Source organism: Nilaparvata lugens, chromosome 14 (assembly GCF_014356525.2).
Source record: "Nilaparvata lugens isolate BPH chromosome 14, ASM1435652v1, whole genome shotgun sequence".
Classification (NCBI taxonomy): Eukaryota; Metazoa; Arthropoda; class Insecta; order Hemiptera; family Delphacidae; genus Nilaparvata; species Nilaparvata lugens.
The window spans coordinates 18,599,210-18,620,943 of record NC_052517.1 but is presented as its reverse complement, the minus strand read 5'-3'; the positions used below and the strand labels follow the sequence as shown (position 1 = coordinate 18,620,943).

Here is a 21,734-nt window from a genome sequence, read left to right as displayed (position 1 = left end):
AAAAGAAGAAGAAGAGGAGATTACTTTAATAGTTATTTGTGCAACTAGTGCGCAAAGTGACAGTTTGCTGCACCAAAAGAAACGTTTATGCACGAGCCGTAGGCGAGGGCGGAATGGTTTCTTGAGTGCAACAGAGGAACTTTGCGCACGTATTTCACATTTAATTTTTCCTGCAGTTACCATTTAATATGAGAAGTGGTTGATTATGCATGAAATGATGGCTGAAATCCATCAAATGTTTGTCTGTATAATTTTGTTATTAATAACAACTTTAATTTATTTTTAACTTGATAATCCAATTGAAAATTAAATTGAATCAATATAATTAATTTGAAAAAATTGAATAATATTGAGTGAATCTTAATTTCTAAATAATTTTCCAAACAATCAATTCATGAATAGAAATTATTATTTGAAATAATGAATAATTAATAATATTCTAAATGTATAATTCAATGAGTTCTCATTTATTTAAAAATCAGAAAAAATATAGATAGAACAAATTCACATTCAAAATACACGCCAACAATGTCAACAGCTGATTAGGATGACTGCAAGATAATACGCAAAGTATTAAGAGTACACAAAGTAATACTTTGCGCACTAGAGCGGAAAATTGATTCTTTGCGTTCTGTAATCAGTGCAGGAATGGTCACTTTACAAGGTAACTGTAGGAAAAGATCATAGCTATCTGTACTGACATTCATCAGAGCTCCACTGGTAGAGTAAAAGAAGTATAGAAAAAAGAAGAAGATGATGATGAAGAAGAATAAGAAGGAGGAGAAGAAGAAGAAGAAGAAGAGAAGAAGAAGAAGAAGAAGAAGAAAAAGAAGAAGAAAAAGAAGAAGAAGAAATACCAACTCACCAGAGCAAATCCCAAGAAAAACAGTTGGTCAGAAGTGAAGTTTTGAAAACCGGGAAGTTTCAGTTCAGTTTTTTCGTTCTGCATTGATTTCTTGTAGGCCAGATAAGCTTGCTGTAAACCCCCGTTATCCGCCATATTTTCACCAAGGGTTAGAAGTCCATTTACCTAGAAAAAAAGAAATAATATTCATAAATTAAATTATGAAAGAAATTTATTCAGAATAGAAATTCACGAATGACGCATCATCACATCTCAACTACTCAACTCATTAACTTGCAATTTTGCCTATCGATTCCTAAGGTGTGTACAGATATACGCGCCGCGAACATGAGCAATTCACTTTTAATCAGCTGATGCCAAGCTTTTTATATCTGTATCTTACCGTTTCTGTAAAAATACAGATATAGTCAGCTGATCAAAAGTGAATTGCTCATGTTCGCGGCGCGTATATCTGTACACGCCTCTATAGTGAGGTCCAAGCGTTATAATGGCAGTGGATAAAGATAGAAGAATAGCGATGCCGATTCTCTGAATTAATTAATTATATTTCTACACTGTCAAAAACATAATTGGCATCGTTGTGGACCTAGAAAAGGATAGTACAACCGGCTTTGTCAAATGATAGACAAGGATAGCAAAACCAAAGTTGATCAAATACTGTCATTATAACGTGGACCTCACTATAGGTTCAACTCACACTCACTCAGGTGGAGAAGAGACTGGACTCTAGTGGAGAGCATGTGTTTCCAAATGGTGACGTCACAAAGACTATAGTGTGGTCCACGTTATAATGGCAGTGTATGATTGACAATACTGTTACTGTCCTTTTCTATCATACAACAGAACAGATAGCGCTATCTCTCTCTAGCTTTGCAATGTTGTCAGTTTGCCAGAGTATTTTATTTTTATTTTTGACAGTGACTGTACAAAAGTAACTCAGTCGCCATTTTTTTTCTTCATTATATCAAAATACTTTGGTACACAAGTCGTATAATTGATTTAAAATGTATTTTTGAAACAATGGAATAATTTTTAGACATTACCGTATGAGAAACACAAATTAAAATACCTGAAATGACATTTTAAAAGTTGATAACTATAACTAACCATCGTAGACTTCATCCATGCTTCAGTTAGCCTACACGTTTAGGTTAGACCGACTCGTACCGGTATAAATAATATTGAAAGGTTATTTCAGAATTATTCCATTGAAATTACTTATTTTGAGAAGGACTTCTATTTTTCTATCATTTTTAAAATAAATTTGAATAGAATACCCACCAAATAACTTAATTTCTGTTGTTTTGAAATTCAGATTGGTGTATCACAGCTTTTTAAATTAGCCGCCATTTCCGGTTTGTATAAAAATAAAAATCTGATCTCAGTTATAGTACGGAAGCAAATTTTCGAATCAAATTATGAAAAAATATGTTTTCTTGATTAATTTGACATGAAATTGATTATTTTATCAAGGAAATAACAATTATTATTTGATCAAATTTAATGGGATGAATTGAGTAACAGCTGTGTACAATCAGTGGCAAAATGGAGAGACTTGGCAACGTTTTTCTCCTATCTTTCTTCACTGCCATTATAACGTGGACCTCACTATAGAATCGACTGGTCTAAGTGTCACCATTTGGAAACACATGCTCTCCACTAGAGTCCAGTCTCTTCTCCACCTGAGTCGCCTAAGTGTCAGTTGAGCCTTAATCCACCACGGATGGTTATAGGCCTATTTTCAATTCTTCAAAATTTCATTGTTTCAAGTTTTCAGTTTGTCAGGTTTCAAACACCCTTACCGAGCATTCTTAGCTGCTAGTTATGAATAACTGAATTCTATTACTTTGAAAATTTCGTTACTCTGAAAATGTTTTTTTTTTGCCACACTGCACAGAAAGCAGCTGTTTTCCATTCCCTACGTAGATCTGAAAGACATTGTTTGCAGACGACTCTCGTCTGACGTCAGAACAGGTTTCTTTCCGGCCTAGGCCGGAAAGAGTACCCTTTCCAGCCGCTAACATGGAACTAAGAAAGGTGATCAAAAAACTCTCCATTATTTGTGTTCATTAGTTGATAATTAAAACATTTATAATAATATCATATTATTGTCATTTGCAAGAATAAAAAAGTATTAACTCAACCTCCCACATAATTGAACATCATCTTTTAGGTTATTTAGACAAATCAGAATAAAAAATTAAAATACTTGGACAATTTCCTGATATTCAGATTACCTCAGATTTGCTAGAGCTATCACCCTCCACTTCTGCTTTCGGAAGTGCTTAGTAAACAACTATTCTCATATATAGCCTATATTGTTTATTTTTGTGTGTGGCGAAAAATATCGTTTGCACCACGGGCAAAAATTTTTTTCTCATTTTCTGCTCTAGGTGCGAAATATACTATTCTCATGCTGGAATACACTTTCAATTCTATCCTATTCTTCTAGGACGGAAGAGTTATCGTCCAACATACAAACAAAAAACTCACAAATGAACCAGACTCAAGCCTCTAGTTTAAAGTAGGAACTCGTTACGCTCGTTCAATTGAAAAAAATCATTAATTTATTTACTTACTTTGACTGTTTTCATGAGTAGTTCATCCAACTCAGGCAAAGAGTAGTTGCTATACTGATTTACAAAGCATTCAGTTTTCTTGAGATATTTCTTAAGAGTCTCAGCACTCCACCACTGAGCGAGGTTGCCAAATTTGTCACTTTGTCTTCCTGAAATAAAAATTATCTCAAAAATTATCTTCGATAAATCTTGATTATTCGATATCCTTCTCCAAGATTACTCCATTTTTATTCATTAAGGACCGGTTTCTGAGCTTGTGATTTAGCTCAGTTCTAGATTTTAAACAGCTGATTTTCTTCCTTGACGAAAAAGCATTCCCAAACTTTACACTATTTTGTGTTCAATTTTCTATACTATAAGATTCTACTTCACATGCGGCGGAATTCGTATTTCAGTTCCCATATAGCTGAACGAAGAGGAGAACAAGTTCAGCAACGGCTCTCTTCGTTCAGCAACTACAAGGAATTTAAATAAAACTCCAACTGATTTGAATTCATGTTGTTAATCTCGATATGCTGGAATTTTTTAATTATGCTGGTTGATTTAATTATGCTCTTCAAAGATGACACACACACTAAATTCCCAAAATAAGAAAAACTAAAAGAAAATACAAATTATTGAAAATTGTACATCTTTGGAAAAACTATAATGATGAACCATGCAAATTTTCAAGTCGATATATGATTCCATTCTTGAGATTTTAGTGAGCAAAGAACAGGAAAAATACTTGTTTTTCAGCTTGCTTAGTGCATGTGAAGTAGAATCTTAAACAGCTGGAGTCAGCTGTAAATACAACACAAAATACTATAATTGGTGAATACAATATGAAAAAAATTTTGGATTAGATTGTATTATCCTAATTCGAATTGCATTATTTATCAATTCACAATATCAGTCAATAATTCTACAGTTCATAGTTAAGAAAATTCTTATAAAAGAAGAGGAGGATGAGGAGGAGGAGGTGTGGAAGGTGGATGTCGAGTAACAGAGGGGGAGGAGTTGAACAAGAAGAAAAAGTGGAAGAAGAAGAAGAAAAATAAAATTATAAATTGTGAACCTACCATGATCATCAAATCCATGAGTCATCTCATGACCAATTACAACTCCTATACCTCCATAATTCAAAGCTCTGAAAATAAGAAGATGTATTTTTTAGAAAAATCATTTTTAGATCATTAAATTCAATTAATTGATTAACGTAATTGAGAAAGCAGTTGAAAGCATGTCTACACTATGAAAAAATTAATAATTTTATAGTCTTGATGATAACAGACTCAATATTCATAGTTCAGTGCATAGAATGGACAGGGGTGTATTCGATTTCAATAAATCAATCTATATATATAAAAGCGAAATGGCACTCACTCAATCACTGACTGACTGACTCACTCACTCACTCACTCACTCCCATAACTAAAAATCTACCGGACCAAAAACGTTCAAATTTAGTAGGCATGTTCAGTTGGCCCTTTAGAGGCGCACTAAGAAATCTTTTGGCAATATTTTAACTCTAAGGGTTGTTTTTAAGGGTTTAAAGTTCGTCTTTTAGCATGTATATTCTTCTTTTCCCAATCTCTTAATTATTATAATTGAAATTTCCATATCATATGTTACTATAGAACTATAATCTAGATAGAGTACCTCTTCGAAACAGTTGTTAACTGGCAACTAAATTAATAATTTTGTCAGGTTGGCATTAAGTTGAGTTGACTTTGTTAGGTTGGCATCAAGTTGAAGATTTAAATGCATTTATCGCGGGAAAATTGATTTGGGCACTGCTACTTCCTGGGAATCCTGGGAATATTATATTATTAGCCGTCAGGCTCGCTTCGCTCGCCATATCCGTTTAGCCAGACGTTTAGTCTGGACCCCCGACTGGATTGTCCTAACATGATAAAAATGCAGGCGAGCAAAGCGAGACGATCCAGTCGGGGGTCCAGGGGGCGGAGCCCCCTGGCTAGACGGATATGGCGAGCGAAGCGAGCCTGACGGCTAGTACTATAATAAAGGAAAGAACTGGCTTATACACGTAGGGGATAGGAAATTCACAGATGATGCATCATCACGTCTCAACTACTCAACTCATTAACTTGACATTTTGCATATACATTCTTAATTAACCGAGGATAGTTATAGGCCTATTTTGAACTCTTCAAAATTCCATTATGTCAAGTTTTTAGTTTGTAAAGTTTCAAAATAGACCTTTGCCGAGTACGGGTTACCTGCTAGTACAAAATAAATGTTTAAAAACTTACTGTGGTCTTCCTTTCTTGAAAAATGGTGGTTGGAGAATACCAGCTGGAAATGCTGTAAAAATATCAAATAATTATTATTTCAACAAACAAATTTCGAGAAATTTATTATCTTATCATTTCATATTATTATCAAGAATCAACAATTTTATTTGCTGTAAAACTTCACAAAAAATCAATAAGCATCATCAACATTTTAATAATTGAAAACATAATATAATACATGGAATAGTATTTTTAAGTTGGCAAATATTGTAATCTATATTACATAAAGTAATACAATCACTTTTTGCTATTAGAAAAAACAACAAGCAGTCAGATATTTGACAATAAATGAATTAATCACTCACTGTGACAACGAGATCTTTCGGCAGGTCCGCCATCTTCTTGGTTGACAACCAACCAACTTTGACCTGCCGAAAGATCTCGTTGTCAAAGTGAGTGATTAATTCATTTATTGTCAAATATCTGACACTGCTTGTCGTTTTCTCTAATAGCGAAAAGTGATTTAATAATAAGCAGTTCGTGATGAAAAACAACATTGAAGAGTAATACAATCCGATAAAATTTATCTCTCTCATCTCGAATTAGTAATTAAACTGTCTTCTCCCTTATTTAATTCAAAATCGGGGGACCGAGCTTTGCTCTGGAGTGTAAAAGCACAGAAAATTTGTAACGAAAGATTGAATTTATAGTTTATATTTTTATTTATTCATTTTCTCAGTCGTACGATTATTTTTACAGTTATAAAGTCGGCTCCAGACATGTATCATTCGGCAAGCAGCGAATGTTCGGCGTTCGGCGAACTATTCGTCTAGTTATTTGCCGATTAACGAGCACACATCTACACACACATGCGTGGTTTGCCGAGCAGTTGCTCGTTTTGGGAATAGCAAAAATACTCGTCAACTGAATGTTATCTACCGTCATCATGGAATAGGAGGCACAACAGGCTCATGCCCAAAACTGTCCCTTTTCAAATTTATAGTACAGTCCAAATCAAAATCTAGGTTACGCTACTATCACTCATCAAATTAACAATTTATTCACACTTCAAAAACAAACACATCATCAATTACAAATAGATATACTATGAATTCGATTCAGAATGATTTACTATGTTTGCTACAATATTTGTTTATATACTACCTACTATTCTACACTAACAGAATCTAGTTACTATTTTGAGCTTTCTGAAGTAAACATGTTTCCTAAAAAAAAGAAATAAACGAAAATAAGTTTCTCTTGCTGAATTTTTCTTCTCGTGAGATCAGCTGGATGATCCCACACATGCACTCGTTCACTCTCTTCCATTACGGTATCGACAAACGACAAATTTCCAGCTGTTTTTCCAAGGACGTATTTATCCTTTTAATGTCCTTCAGCAAGTTATCCCAGGGTTGAGACCTAGTGCAATCGAATCTTCATATCATAAACCTACATTGTTCCAAATTTCGTGAGAATCGTTGGAGCCGTTTTTGAGATCCGGTCACATACAGATATATAAACATAAAACATCTAAACATATAAACAGAAATTGCTTGTTTAATAGTATAGGATTACTAGAGTGAGGTCCACGTTATAATGGAAGTGGAGAAAGATAGGAGAAAAACGTTGCCGATCCTCTGTCTTGTCAATGCCTTCCATGGACGGTAGCTGATACAAATTTATTGATGTAATATTAACTGTTCATTCTCGTTTAAAATTATCAATTCTATTTTATCAAGCAAGAAATTATATTTTCAATAATATCATAATGAGTTTTCATAATTAGATGGAATATTTTGTTAATTATTTATGAATTATACATTGTTAATAGACGATCTGGCAACAGAGCAAAGCGGGAAAGAGATAGCGCTATCCGCTTTGTTGAATGATAAACAAGGATAGCAATACCATTGCTAATCAGACACTGCCATTATAACGTGGACTTCACTATAGTGTTCACATAGACATCATAAATTGAAGAGAATGAAACAGTATAGGAAAAATATTTTTTACTCACTTATTGTATTCATGGTCGGACTGTAGAATGCATTCACTGTAGCTGGACTGAAATACCACCTTTAAAAGACAAATTCAATTAATTATAATCATCATAAAATATTTTAAAAAATGTAACTCCAGCAGTAGATATTCGCTAATTCATTCTGTTATTCAATCATAAACCATTAATCTCTTGTATTGACAATTTACATTTATGATGAATTTATATATTCATTGACCGAGCGAAGTGAGGTCTTGAGCTGCGTAACATATTCGCGCTTCCAACCAGCACCGAGCACGCTCCTCCCTCGTACCGCCTTCGTTCCTCCATCGAACAACAGTCGCTCCGCCTACGCACCCATCATGAACGTTAAGGAAGATGTTAGATCTTCTCGCGTTCCCCGGTCGAACCACTCTTGCTCCCCGGTCGATCATCAATCGCTCTGCTGGAGTGACGTTCGGTTGCGGAGCAGAGCGAAAGTCTGTACGCACCTTAAGATTCAAGTCGACGGTTTGGAATTTCTCTTAATGTTTAAATGTTTGAATGTTTGAATGATGAATGTTTGAATGTTTGAATGTTTGAATGTTTGAATGTTTGAATGTTTGAATGTTTGAATGTTTAAATGTTTGTATATTTAAATGTTTATATGTTGCACATTTACGGCGAAACTTGGTAAGAGATTTCCATGAAATTTGACAGGTATGTTCCTTTTTTAATTGCGCGTCGACGTATATACAACGTTTTTGGGAATTTTGCATTTCAAGGATAATATAAAAGGAAAAGAGCCTCCTTCATACGCCAATATTGGAGTAAAAATCAGACTATAGAATTATTCATCATAAATCAGCTGACAAGTGATTATACAGATGTGTGGAGAAGCCAGTCTCTTGCTGTATTTCCATAAGGTCTATAGTTTCAATCAGGTACTTGTGGATGAGAATACAGCGTGAGGTCTACTGTTCACAGAACTACTAGTAACTCTTCGATTTATGTGGCTCGAGTGGCTATATTATTGTTCTATTCAGATTTCAAAGTATAAAGTGAGGTTCACGTTACTAGTAGTTCTGTGAACAGTAGACCTCGCGCAGTTATAAACCACAGCCTCCTCTTATACTATCCATCGAGTAAATCCTGTCTGTATGTCGTGTCGGCGAGATATCGGTGTGAAAACGGCTAATGGCTGTTGGGGTTGGTGTATCAAAAATGCTAACATCAAAAGCTAATCTCCTTCAAGACATACTGGCAACAGGACAGCCCGAGTTCAAAGCAGAGAAAGGTCCAGAGACAATACTATGTTATTTTAGTTATTAATTGCATGCAATCAATAGTTCATTTAGTGTGTGTGTGTGTGTGTGTGTGTGTGTGTGTGTGTGTGTGGTGTGTGTGTGTGGTGTGTGTGTGTGTGTGTGTGTGGTGTGTGTGTGTGTGTGTGTGTGTATGAGTGTATGTGCGTCTGTGTACACGATATCTCATCTCCCAATTAACGGAATGACTTGACATTTGGAACTCAAGGTCCTTACACTATAAGGAACAATTTCGATCAAATGCAATTCAAGATGACAGCTAAATTGGCGAAAATGTTGTCAAAAACAGGGGTTTTCGCGATTTTCTCGAAAATGGCTTCAACGATTTTGGTCAAATTCATACTTAAAATAGTAATTGATAAGCTCTATCAACTGCCACAAATCCCATATCTGTAAAAATTTCAGGAGCTCCGCCCCATCTATGCAAAGTTTGATTTTAGATTTCCAATTATCAGGCCTCAGATATAATTTAAACGAAAAATTTCGAGTGGAAAAGATCGATCATGAAAATCTCTTCAATTAATGTTCAGTAACATTTTCACCTGAAATTGAAAATTGGAAAGCTTAGAATTTGAGAAAATGTGATTATTCAATTGCAAACTGTTGATTCTATTAAATCATTCACTATGAAGAGATAGCAGATCTAGTGTGTATCCAGCGTTATTGTCCTGCCCCCAGCTGACTCAGATTTTTGATTAGTAGACTTGAGATGCGCGGGAACACTAGCGTCAGGTGATTAATTTTCATAGCAGCAAGGGAAGTTGTGTGAGTGCGCCATACCAGATTTTAATTATTCAATTTTAAATAAATTAAGGCTGACCAGCCTCACCTCTACAACCAGCTGCCATCTAGCCTAAAAAATTATCAAAGACTTCATCAGGAAAATAAAGCACTACCTATATAAGCAATAGACCATACTACAGCCTGGACAAGTTTGTAGATGTGCACACCTACAGACCATAAGGAATAAATGACCCCTACAAAGGAAAGACGAAATGACGATTCCCGCAGCCCTGACCCACAGAAGTATCAAGTATCAAGTACCCACTTCTCATATTCAATGGTAACTGTAGGAAAAATTTAATGTGAAATACGTGAGCAAAGTTCGTTTGCTGCACTCAAGAAACCATTATTCCGCACTCGCTTACTGCTCTTGCATAAACGTTTCTTACGGTGCAGCAAACTGTCACTTTGCGCACTAAAGTGCGAGATAAATTGATTTTAACATGAAGAGGAGAAACCCATTTCTCCCTCCACAGAAGATGTTATTTGCTGTTTTACCAACCATTACATACATTTTCAACAAGTCACTTGAAGAAGGCATTTTCCCTGAAAACTGGAAGTTTGCTCTGGTTCGCCCTCTAAATAAAGTTCCATCACCCAATAAAGTTGAGGATTTTAGACCAATCAGTATTTTACCTGCATTGTCCAAAGTGCTAGAAAGACTCATCCATGCTCAAGTTGTAAAATTTCTAGACAACAATAGTAAGCTTCATAACTTTCAATCAGGCTTTAGAAAATTCCATTCAACTGAGACAGCTCTGCTTCGTGTCACTGATGATATAAGGTTAGCTATGGACCAAAGAAAATGCTCCATCCTCACCCTATTTGATTTTTCTAAAGCATTCGATACTGTTGATCATACAGTCCTTCTGAATAAGTTGGCTATTCTTGGTTTCAGTCGCAACTCGTTAGTTTGGTTTAAATCCTATCTATTAGGTAGGAAACAATGTGTATCTGTCGGTGACAAAAAGTCAACTTGGAAAAACGTTATGCATGGAGTACCACAAGGTTCAATTTTAGGCCCTCTCCTCTTCACTTTGTATGCTAATGACCTTTCTTCCATTATCAAATTCTCCAGTTTCCATACTTATGCAGACGACCTTCAAATCTATTTAAGCTGTCCCATAACAAAAATTAATGAAACAGTTGGAATAATGAATCAGGATATCAATTCGATAGTGGAATGGACAAAGAAAAATGGCCTTAAGCTTAATCCCATCAAAACACACCCATTATAATTGGATATTCTCGTCTTATAAACAATATTGACCTTGAATCGATTCACAAAATTAGTGTAGACGGTAATGACATTCCTTACTGTAGCTCAGTTAAAAATTTAGGCATTATTATGAATAATACTCTTGACTGGTCAGAACAAGTGAACAAAACTTGTAAAAAGGTATTCTCAGCCATGCATGCATTGAAGAAAATGCACGATATCCTCCCTAGAAACATTAAATTATTATTGGTTCAATCTCTCATCTTCCCACATTTAATGTATTGTAATTCAGTTCTTAACGATATGCAAGTCACTCTGAATGATAAACTACAGCGTTGCCAAAATTATTGTCTACGTTTCGTCTACTCTCTCCAACGCCATGATCATATCACCCCAGCCCACATTGCTAGTTCAACATTAAAGCTTCCCGATCAGAGGCTTTTTCGAATAGTCAAGCTTGTTAGAGATATCTTGATATACGGTAATCCGAACTATTTTAAAGATGATTTCAAATTTGTCTCTGAAGGTAGGAGGATAGATGCTTCACATACTAGAACCGGAGAAAGTACTTTAAGGATACCCAATCATCGAACTACTATTTTCACAAAATCCTTCTTAGTCAGTGCCTGTCGTGCATGGAATGCACTTCCTGTTTCTATCAGGTCCATCGAGAGCCGAGCGAGCTTCATCCTAACTTTAAAAAAACATCTTTTGGAACAAATGACTGAAACTGTCCGGCCCTAGAACGATCACATGACATCCATCCCCCACCCATCCCACAAATACAAACCTTTAAACCATGTTATAGAACGAATTGTATATATATATATTATATAAACTCATGTTATTTCAATTATCCACTGCATAATGCTGTATATTACTGAAAGTTGATAACCCTGATCTACTTTCAGCCTACTTCATTTTATTAATCAATTATTTGATCTTATCTACCTATATAATTATTTTACTCTATCAATTTTCTGTTTTTTTTCTCTTTAATATTCATATTGATTAAAACTTTTACAATATTTCCATTAATAAATAGATCCTTAGTTTAAATAACGAAATTAACGTTTTGGTAGAGAGTTAGTGGGGAGGATATTTTTAATATTCTTTCCGAAGAATGGACATTGATATGTCCAAAGCTCCGCCAATTTATGTAGATGCATAACAATATGATTATTATCTATGGTTACTGTATTACAAACTGCTTTTTCATATCATATACAGTTCAATAATTATTTTCTTAGTATATATTATGTAAATTCATCTATAATTTTGCTGTATTGTAAGCTATTGTATATAAGTGTATAAGCCAGTATATATTGTAATCTACATAAATAAAGTACTCAATCAATCAATCAATCAATCAATCAATCACAGTTTGTAGCATAGACACAGACGGACATCCTGCGCACAATTGGATGCGCCATGTCATTTTGCTTCATGTTCTTGTGATGAACACATCTCCGTAACATACACAAACCAATATACCTGCTGACCAGTTCACTTCTTGGAACATTGCCAGCAATAGATGGAGGGGAGTGTTGCCGCGTCGCATTACAAAGCTCTCTCACTCAGACACAAAAGAAGGAGAATGCTGCTAGGTAGTGGGAGTGATTGATACACAACACTATGATTTGATACATTTGCTATCTGCTTTGTGGAATGATAGACAAGGATAGCAACACCAATGTTAATCAAATACTGCCATCATAATGTGGACCTCACTATACAAGATAACGTATTTTGTATTTTTAATATGTACTTAAAATGTGTGCATAAATTATGTATACTAAATATGTATATACATATAAACATCCATCTTGAGAGTAACTTCAATTTTTTTCACTTCACTATTTCATCTAAAATTCATTCGAATTGCTCGGATGAATTGCTTAAGAGAGGAATTTTTCCTAAATTTGAATTCACTCACTTATTCCTATCCACAGGATTTCTCAGTTCTCTCAGATTTTTCAGTTTCGTAAATCTCTTGTAGGCTTGGATGTTGTGATAATGGTGTGGTCCAAATCTCAACTGTAAAAAATATTATTAAAAAAAAATTTATATGAATACAAATGGAACAAGGAAGAACAAGATAACAAGATGACAAGTGGACAAGAGAACAATAGAACAAGAGAACAGGGGGACAAGAGAACATGAGAACGAAAGAATAGGGCGACAGGGGGACAAGAGAACAATAGAACAAGAGAGCAAGTTTAAAAGAGAACAAGAGAGTTAGAGAGGAAAAGCAATAACTAACAACAAGATTACATTCATTAAAATAGATTTTAGGAAAACAGAGGAAGTGGCATATATAAATGAGGGATAAAATAAAATAAAAGTAAAAAGGGAATAAAATGCAGAATGAGAAAGAAGGAAACCTGATCAAGGAAAAGGGGGGAGAATAAAATATCAAAAGAGACAAGATTAACTATCTATAACAGACAATATTTTTTTAATAAATTCCTAAAAATTGCCTCAAAGAAGTTATTTAATAATTGATAGAAACAAATAAACAGGAGACAAGAATGCATGAAGAAGATGGAGAAAAAGAAGAAGAAAGAGACGAAGAAGAAGAAGGAGCTCCCAAAAACAATAGGAAAAATTAACCAAACATAAAGAATAGAACTAGAACAAGAGAACAATATAGGAAGAGGATGAGGATGAGGAGAAGGATAGGGATGAGGAGGAGGAGGAGGAGGGGGAGGAGAATGATGAGGAAGTGTTGGGGCTGAAGGAGAGGAAGGAAGAGGAGGAGAAGTGTAGGAAAAAGAAGAAGAAAAAAGAGAAGGAGAAGAAGAAGAGATGGAATTTCTTGAAATTTCTATGACGATTTAGAAAACACTCACATTTTTGTAATAAATCTGCAGCGCCGTATTATTATGGTACCAGTCAGGGTAGCCAATAGCAGGTGTCATTGCTTGGAGTTTATCTTGAGCGGCCATTTTTGTTCTATTATCCATCCAAGAAACATCGGCCAATTTATGAATGTAAGTGGTCTGGATGTTCCTTAATATATCCAGCGCCTGTGATAAAAACGTGAAACAGATGAAACTGTTGAACTATAATTATGTGTTTTCTATAATATTATAATAAAGGAAAGAACTGGCTTATACTTGTAGGGGATAGGAAATTCACGAATGACGCATCATCACGTCTCAACTACTCAACTCATCAACTTCACATTTTGCATATAGATTCTCAATTAATCGAGGATGGTTATAGGCCTATTTTAAATTCTTCAATATTTCAGTAGGTCAAGTTCTCAGTTTGTCCAGGTTTTAATTGTACCCTTGTGAAGCACTGGTTACCTGCTATAATGAGGTCCACGTTATAATGGCAGTGAAGATAGATAGGAGAACAACGTTGCAGATCCTCTGTCTTGTCAATGCCTTCTATAGACGGTAGCTGATACAGGTTTATTGATGTAATATTAACTATTCATGTTCATTCTGATTTAAAATAATCAATTATATTTTATTACGCAAGAAATTATATTTTTCAATAATTTCATAACTAATTTTCATAACTAAAATGAAATATTTTGTTAATTGATTATTAATTCTACATTGCTGAGAGACGATCTGACAACAGATCAAAGTGAGAAAGAGATAGCGCTATCCGCTTTGTTGAATGTTAAACAAGGATAGCAATACCATTGCCAATCAAACACTGCCATTATAACGTGGACCTCACTTTAGTTTTAAAATAAATAAAATAAAACTTCAAAATCCGTGTATCTATATATATAAAAGCGAAATGGCACTCACTCACTGACTAACTAACTGACTCACTCACTCACTCACTCGCATAACTAAAAATCTACCGGACCAAAAACGTTCAAATTTGGTAGGTATGTTCAGTTGGCCCTTTAGAGGCGCACTAAGAAATCTTTTGGCAATATTTTAACTCTAAGGGGTTTAAAGTTCGTCTTTTAGCATGTATATTCTTCTTCTCTCAATCTCTTAATTATAATTGAAATTTCCATATCATATGTTACTATAGAACTATAATCTAGATAGAGTACCTCTTCGAAACAGTTGTTAACTGGCAACTAAATTAATAATTTTGTCAGGTTGGCATTAAGTTGAGTTGACTTTGTTAGGTTGCCACCAAGTTGAAGATTTAAATGCATTTATCGCGGAAAAATTGATTGGGCACTGCTACTTCAATCCTGGGAATATTATATTACTAGCAGTCAGGCTCGCTTCGCTCGCCATATCCGTTTAGCCAGCCGTTTAGTCTGGACCCCCGACTGGATTGTCCTAAAATATGATAAAAATGCCCAAATGAAAAATGCAGGCGAGCGAAGCGAGCCTGCTGATCTCATTCTTGGACGATCCAGTCGGGGGTCCAGGGGGCGGAGCCCCCTGGCTAGACGGATATGGCGAGCGAAGCGAGCCTGACTGCTAGTTATCAATAAAAGTGTAACCCAAGGCTAACTCGACCCTGGATTAAAATAAACAAGCCATGATCGCATGTATTGTATTCTCTTGGAATTGGATTAAACGATGGTTTGAATAGATAACGGAAGATAAGACTACAGATGGAAATAAATCCCGGACTGACAAATAAAATTTAGTAATACATATCGAGGCACCGAGCTTCGCTCGTTATTTTTATTTATTGATAAACAGAACACAATTCTCTAAAATGATCGTGTTTATATTTCACAGCTGGCTATACGTCATCTTATGAATTTCGGGGATGCGATATTTTGATTTTCAACAAAATCACTCGCTCACTTTTTCTATCCACAGACGACGAAAGTCTCAGCTGTTTCAGCCAAGGATGAATTATCCTTTTAATGTCGTTCAACGAGTTTTTCCAAGGATGAGACCTAGTGCAATCGAATTTTTGTATCATAAACGTATGCTCCAAATTTCGTGAAAATCGTTAGAGCCGTTTTCGAGATCCGTTGAACATAAATAACCAGATATCCTATATTAAGCGAGCATTTCTGTTTTTATATATCTGGTTATTTTTATATCATCTGGTTATTTATGTTTAACGGATCTCGAAAACGGCTCTGACGATTTTCACGAAATTTGGAACATAGTAGGTTTATGATATGAAGATTCGATTGTTCTAGGTCTCATCCTTGGGAAAACTTGCTGAATGACATTAAAAGGATAATTCATCCTTGGCTGATACGGCTGTAGATAGTAAAAAAGTGAGTATGTGAAAAATCAAAATATCGCATACCCGAAATTCATAAGATGACGTATAGCCAGCTGTGAAATATAAACACGATCATTTTAGAGAATTGTGTTCTGTTTATCAATAAATAAAAATAACGAGCGAAGCTCGGTGCCCCGATATTAAAAATATAAACATATATACAGAAATTGCTCGCTTAATATAATAGGATTATTTATTGATGATTAGACTCAAAGTTTAAACTCGAATTATAATCAAATTGGAGGATATAAGTGTGATTAAAGTTGAGGTGAAATTAATATAGATGAAGTAATACACTTACAGATTTCTTAGCTTCATCGTTGAAGTATTCTTGGACATAAATATATCCGACCGCCATAGGCATAGCTTGGTTAGCCGTTACGATGCAGTCTCTCCATCTGAAGAAAACATCGAGAAAAACAGTTCATAGATCGTTGACAGACAATAATGTCAATAATTTTGACCGAGCGAAGTGAGGTCTAAGATTCAAGTCGACGGTTTGGCATTTCTCTTAATGTTTAAATGTTTATATGTTTATATGCTGCGCATTTACGGCGAAACGCGGTAATAGATTTTCATGAAATTTGACAGGTATGTTACTTTTTTAATTGCGCGTCGACGTATATACAAGATTTTTGGAAATTTTGCATTTCAAGGATAATATAAAAGGAAAAAGAAGCCTCCTTCATACGCCAATATTAGAGTAATAATCAGACTATAGAATTATTCATCATAAATCAGCTGACAAGTGATTACACAGATGTGTGGAGAAGCCAGTCTATTGCTGTATTTCCATAAGGTCTATCGTTTCAATCAGGTACTTGTGGATGAGAATACTGCGTGAGGTCTACTGAAAAAATTACTTTTTCTCCCACCCACTGTCTAAAAAGTACTTACTTTACTTCCTGAAACATAATACTAAAGTGTCACTTTTTCGTTCTCGGTATTAAAAAACAGAAAAACTCCCTAGGGAGGAAAAGTGTCTCCATTTAGATAATATGGGAAACATCTCTATTTTAAATCTTACATTGTAATAGGTAAGGAGGTCTAAGCTCAGATGAGGAAGCATAATAGAGGTGTCTGTCATTGAGTCAACTGAATTCAATACCACAACCAGAAATTTTATCAACTCATGAAATATATGTTTTCCTCCACCTACTGTCTAAAGTACTTACTTTACTCCCTGAAACCTAATACTAAAGTGTCACTTTTTCGCTCTCGGTAGTAAAAAACAGAAAAACTCCCTAGGGAGTAAAAGTGACTCCATTTAAATAACATGGGGAGCATCTCTATTTTGAAACCTACATTGTAATAGGTAAGAAGGTCTAAGCTCAGATGAGAAAGCATAATAGAGGTGTCTCGTGTCTGTCATTGAGTCAACTGAATTCAATACCACAACCAGAAATTTGATCAACTTATGAAATATATGTTTGTATGATATTATATTCTTAATATTAGTAGACGATAAAAATTTATACAATTTTTAAAATATCTTTTTCTATTCAAAATACCAGCCAACAAATATTTTTGATCTGCAATTCAAATCTGAACCGCGTGATCTAGAGTCAGCCATTTTTGGTAAACACCCAGCTGATGTAATTTAAAGTTACAACTTTAGCCGGTAGATAGCGCAATCGGCAGTGCCAATCAGACGGCCAGTTTTTAGGTTTTAGATTTTAGGTTATGTTGTTAGGAAACATTGTCACCAATACGTAAGTTATTAAAATGATTTTATTTGCAGTTTCTATAAAAAAATGTAGATGGAGGAAAAATGTTGTGTACATCACGAGTGAAAAATACTTTTTCTCCCTCAGGAAAATTGTTGCCCTCGGCTTCGCCTCGGGCTTCAAACTTTTCCCTCAGGGAGAAAAAGTCGTACTTTTCACTCTAGATATACAAATAACTATTGTATGATATTATATACTTACTATTAGTAGACAATAAAAACTTATACAAATTTTAAAATATTTTATTCTATTCAAAATACCAGCCAACAAATATTTTGCATCTACAATCAAATCTGAAACGCGTGATCTGGAATCAGCCATTTTTGATAGCCGCCCAGCTGATAATTGTTATACTTTTGCCGATAGATAGCACAATCGGCAGTGCCAATCAGACGACCGGGTTTTAGGTTTTAGATTTTAGGTTATGTTGTTAGGAAACATTGGCACCAATAACGTAAGTTATTAAAATGATTTGATTTGCAGTATCTATAAAAAAATGTAGATGGAGAAAAATTTTGTGAACATCACGAGCGAAAAATACTTCCTCAGGAAAATTGTCCTCAGCTTCGCTTCGGGCTTCAAACTTTCTCCCACAGGGAGAAAAAGTCGTACTTTTCACTCTAGATATACAAATAACTATTAATTATTTAGGTACTTGAAACTTAGTTTGCTTGTAAGTTGAATGGTCAGATTGAATTAAATTAGGAATAGTAGAGGGAATTAATTTAGAAGGAATAGTAATAGGAGGAAGAGAAGATTGATTGATTGATTGATTATATGCCCTTATTAGGGCGGAGTTAGGACTCCTGGTCCTTTCTACCACACAACCTCAAAGAAGAAGGAGGAGGAAAAGAAGAAGAAGGCGGAATAGTAAAGAAGGAGGAGAAATTTCAGGGGAACGAGCTATTTCGAGCTACTTTATTACTGTATTTTATAAAAATAGAAAATTATTTATTTTTCTGATACCTGATCTGTTCCTCTTGTGCCCCAGTGAAGACTTGATCAAAGAAGAACGTCGCCCTCCTCATATCGATCGTCATCTCTGTGCTAATCACGCGGATCCATTTGATGAAGAGGTAGTTGACGATTGTCTTCTGCTGGGTGGACTCCATCAGGCGCACCAGGTTGAACAGGTAATCCATCTCACGCACTATCACTCTCTCCGATAAATCGATCTCTGAGTTGGTGTCTTGGAGGAGCATTTTCAGTAGCGACAGCCAGTCTATCTGCAGAGACAAGGGAATAGTATATTACGCTACAAGCACAGAAAGTTGGTGTTTACGGTATGGGGATAGTTTATGTGATATATGAGATAGTATGAGAGTCGCGTACGATATTTTTCGCCAAACTACAGGTATAGCTGACGCCAAAAAAGTAGGCAGTTTCGTGGGTCTCTTGTGCCTTCCAACAGCTGATGTTGTCAAGTAGAGTTGTCATCTAGCTTGGCAATAAATAGATGCATTACATCTGCTGTGAGTAGGTTACACCATGTGACCCACAGAGCCGCCTAACTTTCTGGCATCAGCTATATAAATAAGAATAATAAATTGAATAAGAATGTTTTATGAGGGGGGGGGGAAACTTTCATATCTCAAGAACCAGACGTCATAGGGTACTCAAAGTGGGGTGGAAATTTCCGTTCTCACCCTCCTGAACACAATGCACCATATGGCACAGTTGTCCAAACACATTTTCAAAAATTTTCAAACTTTCCGGCCTTAGCCAGAAAGAAACCTGTTCTGACGTCAGACGAGAGTCGTCTGCAAACAATGTCTTTCAGATCTACGTAGGGACTGCAAAACAGCTGCTTTCTGTGCAGTGTGGCGAAAAAAACTTATTAGGTATAATAATAGATGGAGTAACTTTCAGCAGAGAGAGCCAGTCTATTTGCAAAATAGGAGAAAATAGTAATTATTACAGAAAGTGTAAGTTGGATGAGAAGAAGTAGGATGAGGTGGAGTAGGAGAAAATGGTGAAGAAGAATTAGTAGAAGAAGAAGATTAAAAAAACAAAAATGAGTATAACATGAAACAATGAGAAACAAGAAGAAGAAAGAGGTGGAAGTAGAAAAAAATTGAGAACGAGAATAAGAGGACAGGTAGACGAGACCAAAAATGGATACATAGTCAACCTATTAATTTCAGACAAGAAGAGGGAGACAAAGGTTAATAGATGAAGAATAGGAGAATGGATAGGAGAAGAAAAATAAGATTGATTGATTGAGTACTTTATTTATGCAGATTACAATAAATACTGGCTTATACACTTATATACAATAGCTTACAATACAGCAAAATTATAGATGAATTTACATAATATAGACTAAGGAAATAATTATTGAACTGTACAATGATATGAAAAAAGCAATTTGTAATATAATAACCATAGATAATATTGTATTGCATCTACATAAATTGGCGGAGCTTTGGACATATCAATGTCCATTCTTCGGAAACAATATTCGAAGTATCCTTCCCACTAACTCTCTACCAAAATGATGGAGAGTGGAAGATGAATAACAGAAGAAGGAGGAAGAGAAGGAACAAAAGGAGGATAAGAAGAAGTGGAAGAAAACGAAGAAGGAGGTGAAGAAGAAGAACTGTGGGGAAGAAGGAGAAGAGGAAGAAATTGTGGGGGAAGGGGAAGAGGGAGAAGAAGTAGTAGAAGAAGAAGAAAGAGTAATGGAGAAGAAGAAGAACTCTGTTGTATATCCTTACTTTTTCACTGTTAAAATTAAACTTGAATTTTAAAAACCACTTTTGAAGCGAAAATGCACTTACTTTTGTAGTGACGATCGTTTCGACCTGTTGTTGGTCATCTTAAACAGTTTTTAAAATTCAATATTAAGAAAAAGAATCTTGTTATAAACTATAACAAGAAGTTTAGAAATTGTGTTTGCAGTTTTGACAAAAGTACAAGAAGGTGAACGGATGAGGTGAAGGAGTGAAGGATGATGAGGAGGGGGGGGGAGAAAAGAAGGAGGAGGAAATATAAGAAGAAGAAGAGGGATAAAAATAAAACTGAATAAGTACTCTGACTTCCATAATTTGGAGTAAATCACTTCAACTTGAGGAGGTGGAAGACAAACAAATTGAATATGAAGAGGCGTAGGAGGATGGGAGGAGATGGAGGAGGAAGGGAAGGAGGAGAAGAAGAGGAAGAAGAAGACTGAAGTTAAAGTGTTGAGGAGGTAAAAAAGGGGAGTTGTAGGGAAAAAAGAGAAGTAATTCCTTCTATTTACCAAAGATTCTCCAGTTTCAGAAGCAGAATCAGTCCATTCCTGGAGATCTCCGATTGTCATATTGTTATAGATTCTCTCACCGTTGCGTCTTAGCTCAGAAGGAGATGTCAACTGGAATGAATGCATAATAAAATATAAATAGGTCTATAATCTATAATATAATAAAGGAAATAACTACTGGCTTATACACGTAGGGGATAGGAAATTCACGAATGACGCATCATCACGTCTCAACTACTCAACTGATTTACTTGACATTTTACTTATAGATTATTCTTAATTTACGGAGGATGGTTATAGACCACGTTTTCAGTTTGTCAAGTTTTTAATTAGACCTTTGCGGAGCACGGGTTACCTACTAGTCTATAATATAATAAGAATAGTCTTTGTAGATTCATCATAATATGGAAATACTTCAATGTCTGATCATAGAAATATTTCGTACGATAAAGAATTGAAAATTGAATAAAAAAATCAAAATCAAGAAACTAAAATATTTCAAAAATACTTAAAACTAATTGACGATTGTTATAGATTCAATGTTGATAGAAATGTTTTTTGAGAGGATTCAAAATTAAATTTCAATAAAAAAT

The 21,734-nt window shown here is 35.1% G+C and overlaps 1 protein-coding gene across 1 annotated transcript in view; it reads right to left on the bottom strand.

The window, feature by feature from the left end:
- Positions 1–865: 865 nt before the first annotated feature.
- The window catches only part of LOC111058247 (neprilysin-4), a gene marked incomplete at its 3' end in the record, with an annotated part of 38,977 nt that continues 18,108 nt past the window's right edge, over positions 866–21,734 (bottom strand). Inside the window, 10 exon segments of the mRNA XM_039440996.1 lie at positions 866–1,030; positions 3,445–3,593; positions 4,506–4,573; positions 5,700–5,751; positions 7,702–7,760; positions 12,926–13,026; positions 13,842–14,018; positions 16,475–16,571; positions 18,867–19,126; positions 21,142–21,252. Coding sequence (XP_039296930.1) covers positions 866–1,030; positions 3,445–3,593; positions 4,506–4,573; positions 5,700–5,751; positions 7,702–7,760; positions 12,926–13,026; positions 13,842–14,018; positions 16,475–16,571; positions 18,867–19,126; positions 21,142–21,252 — 1,239 coding nt within the window.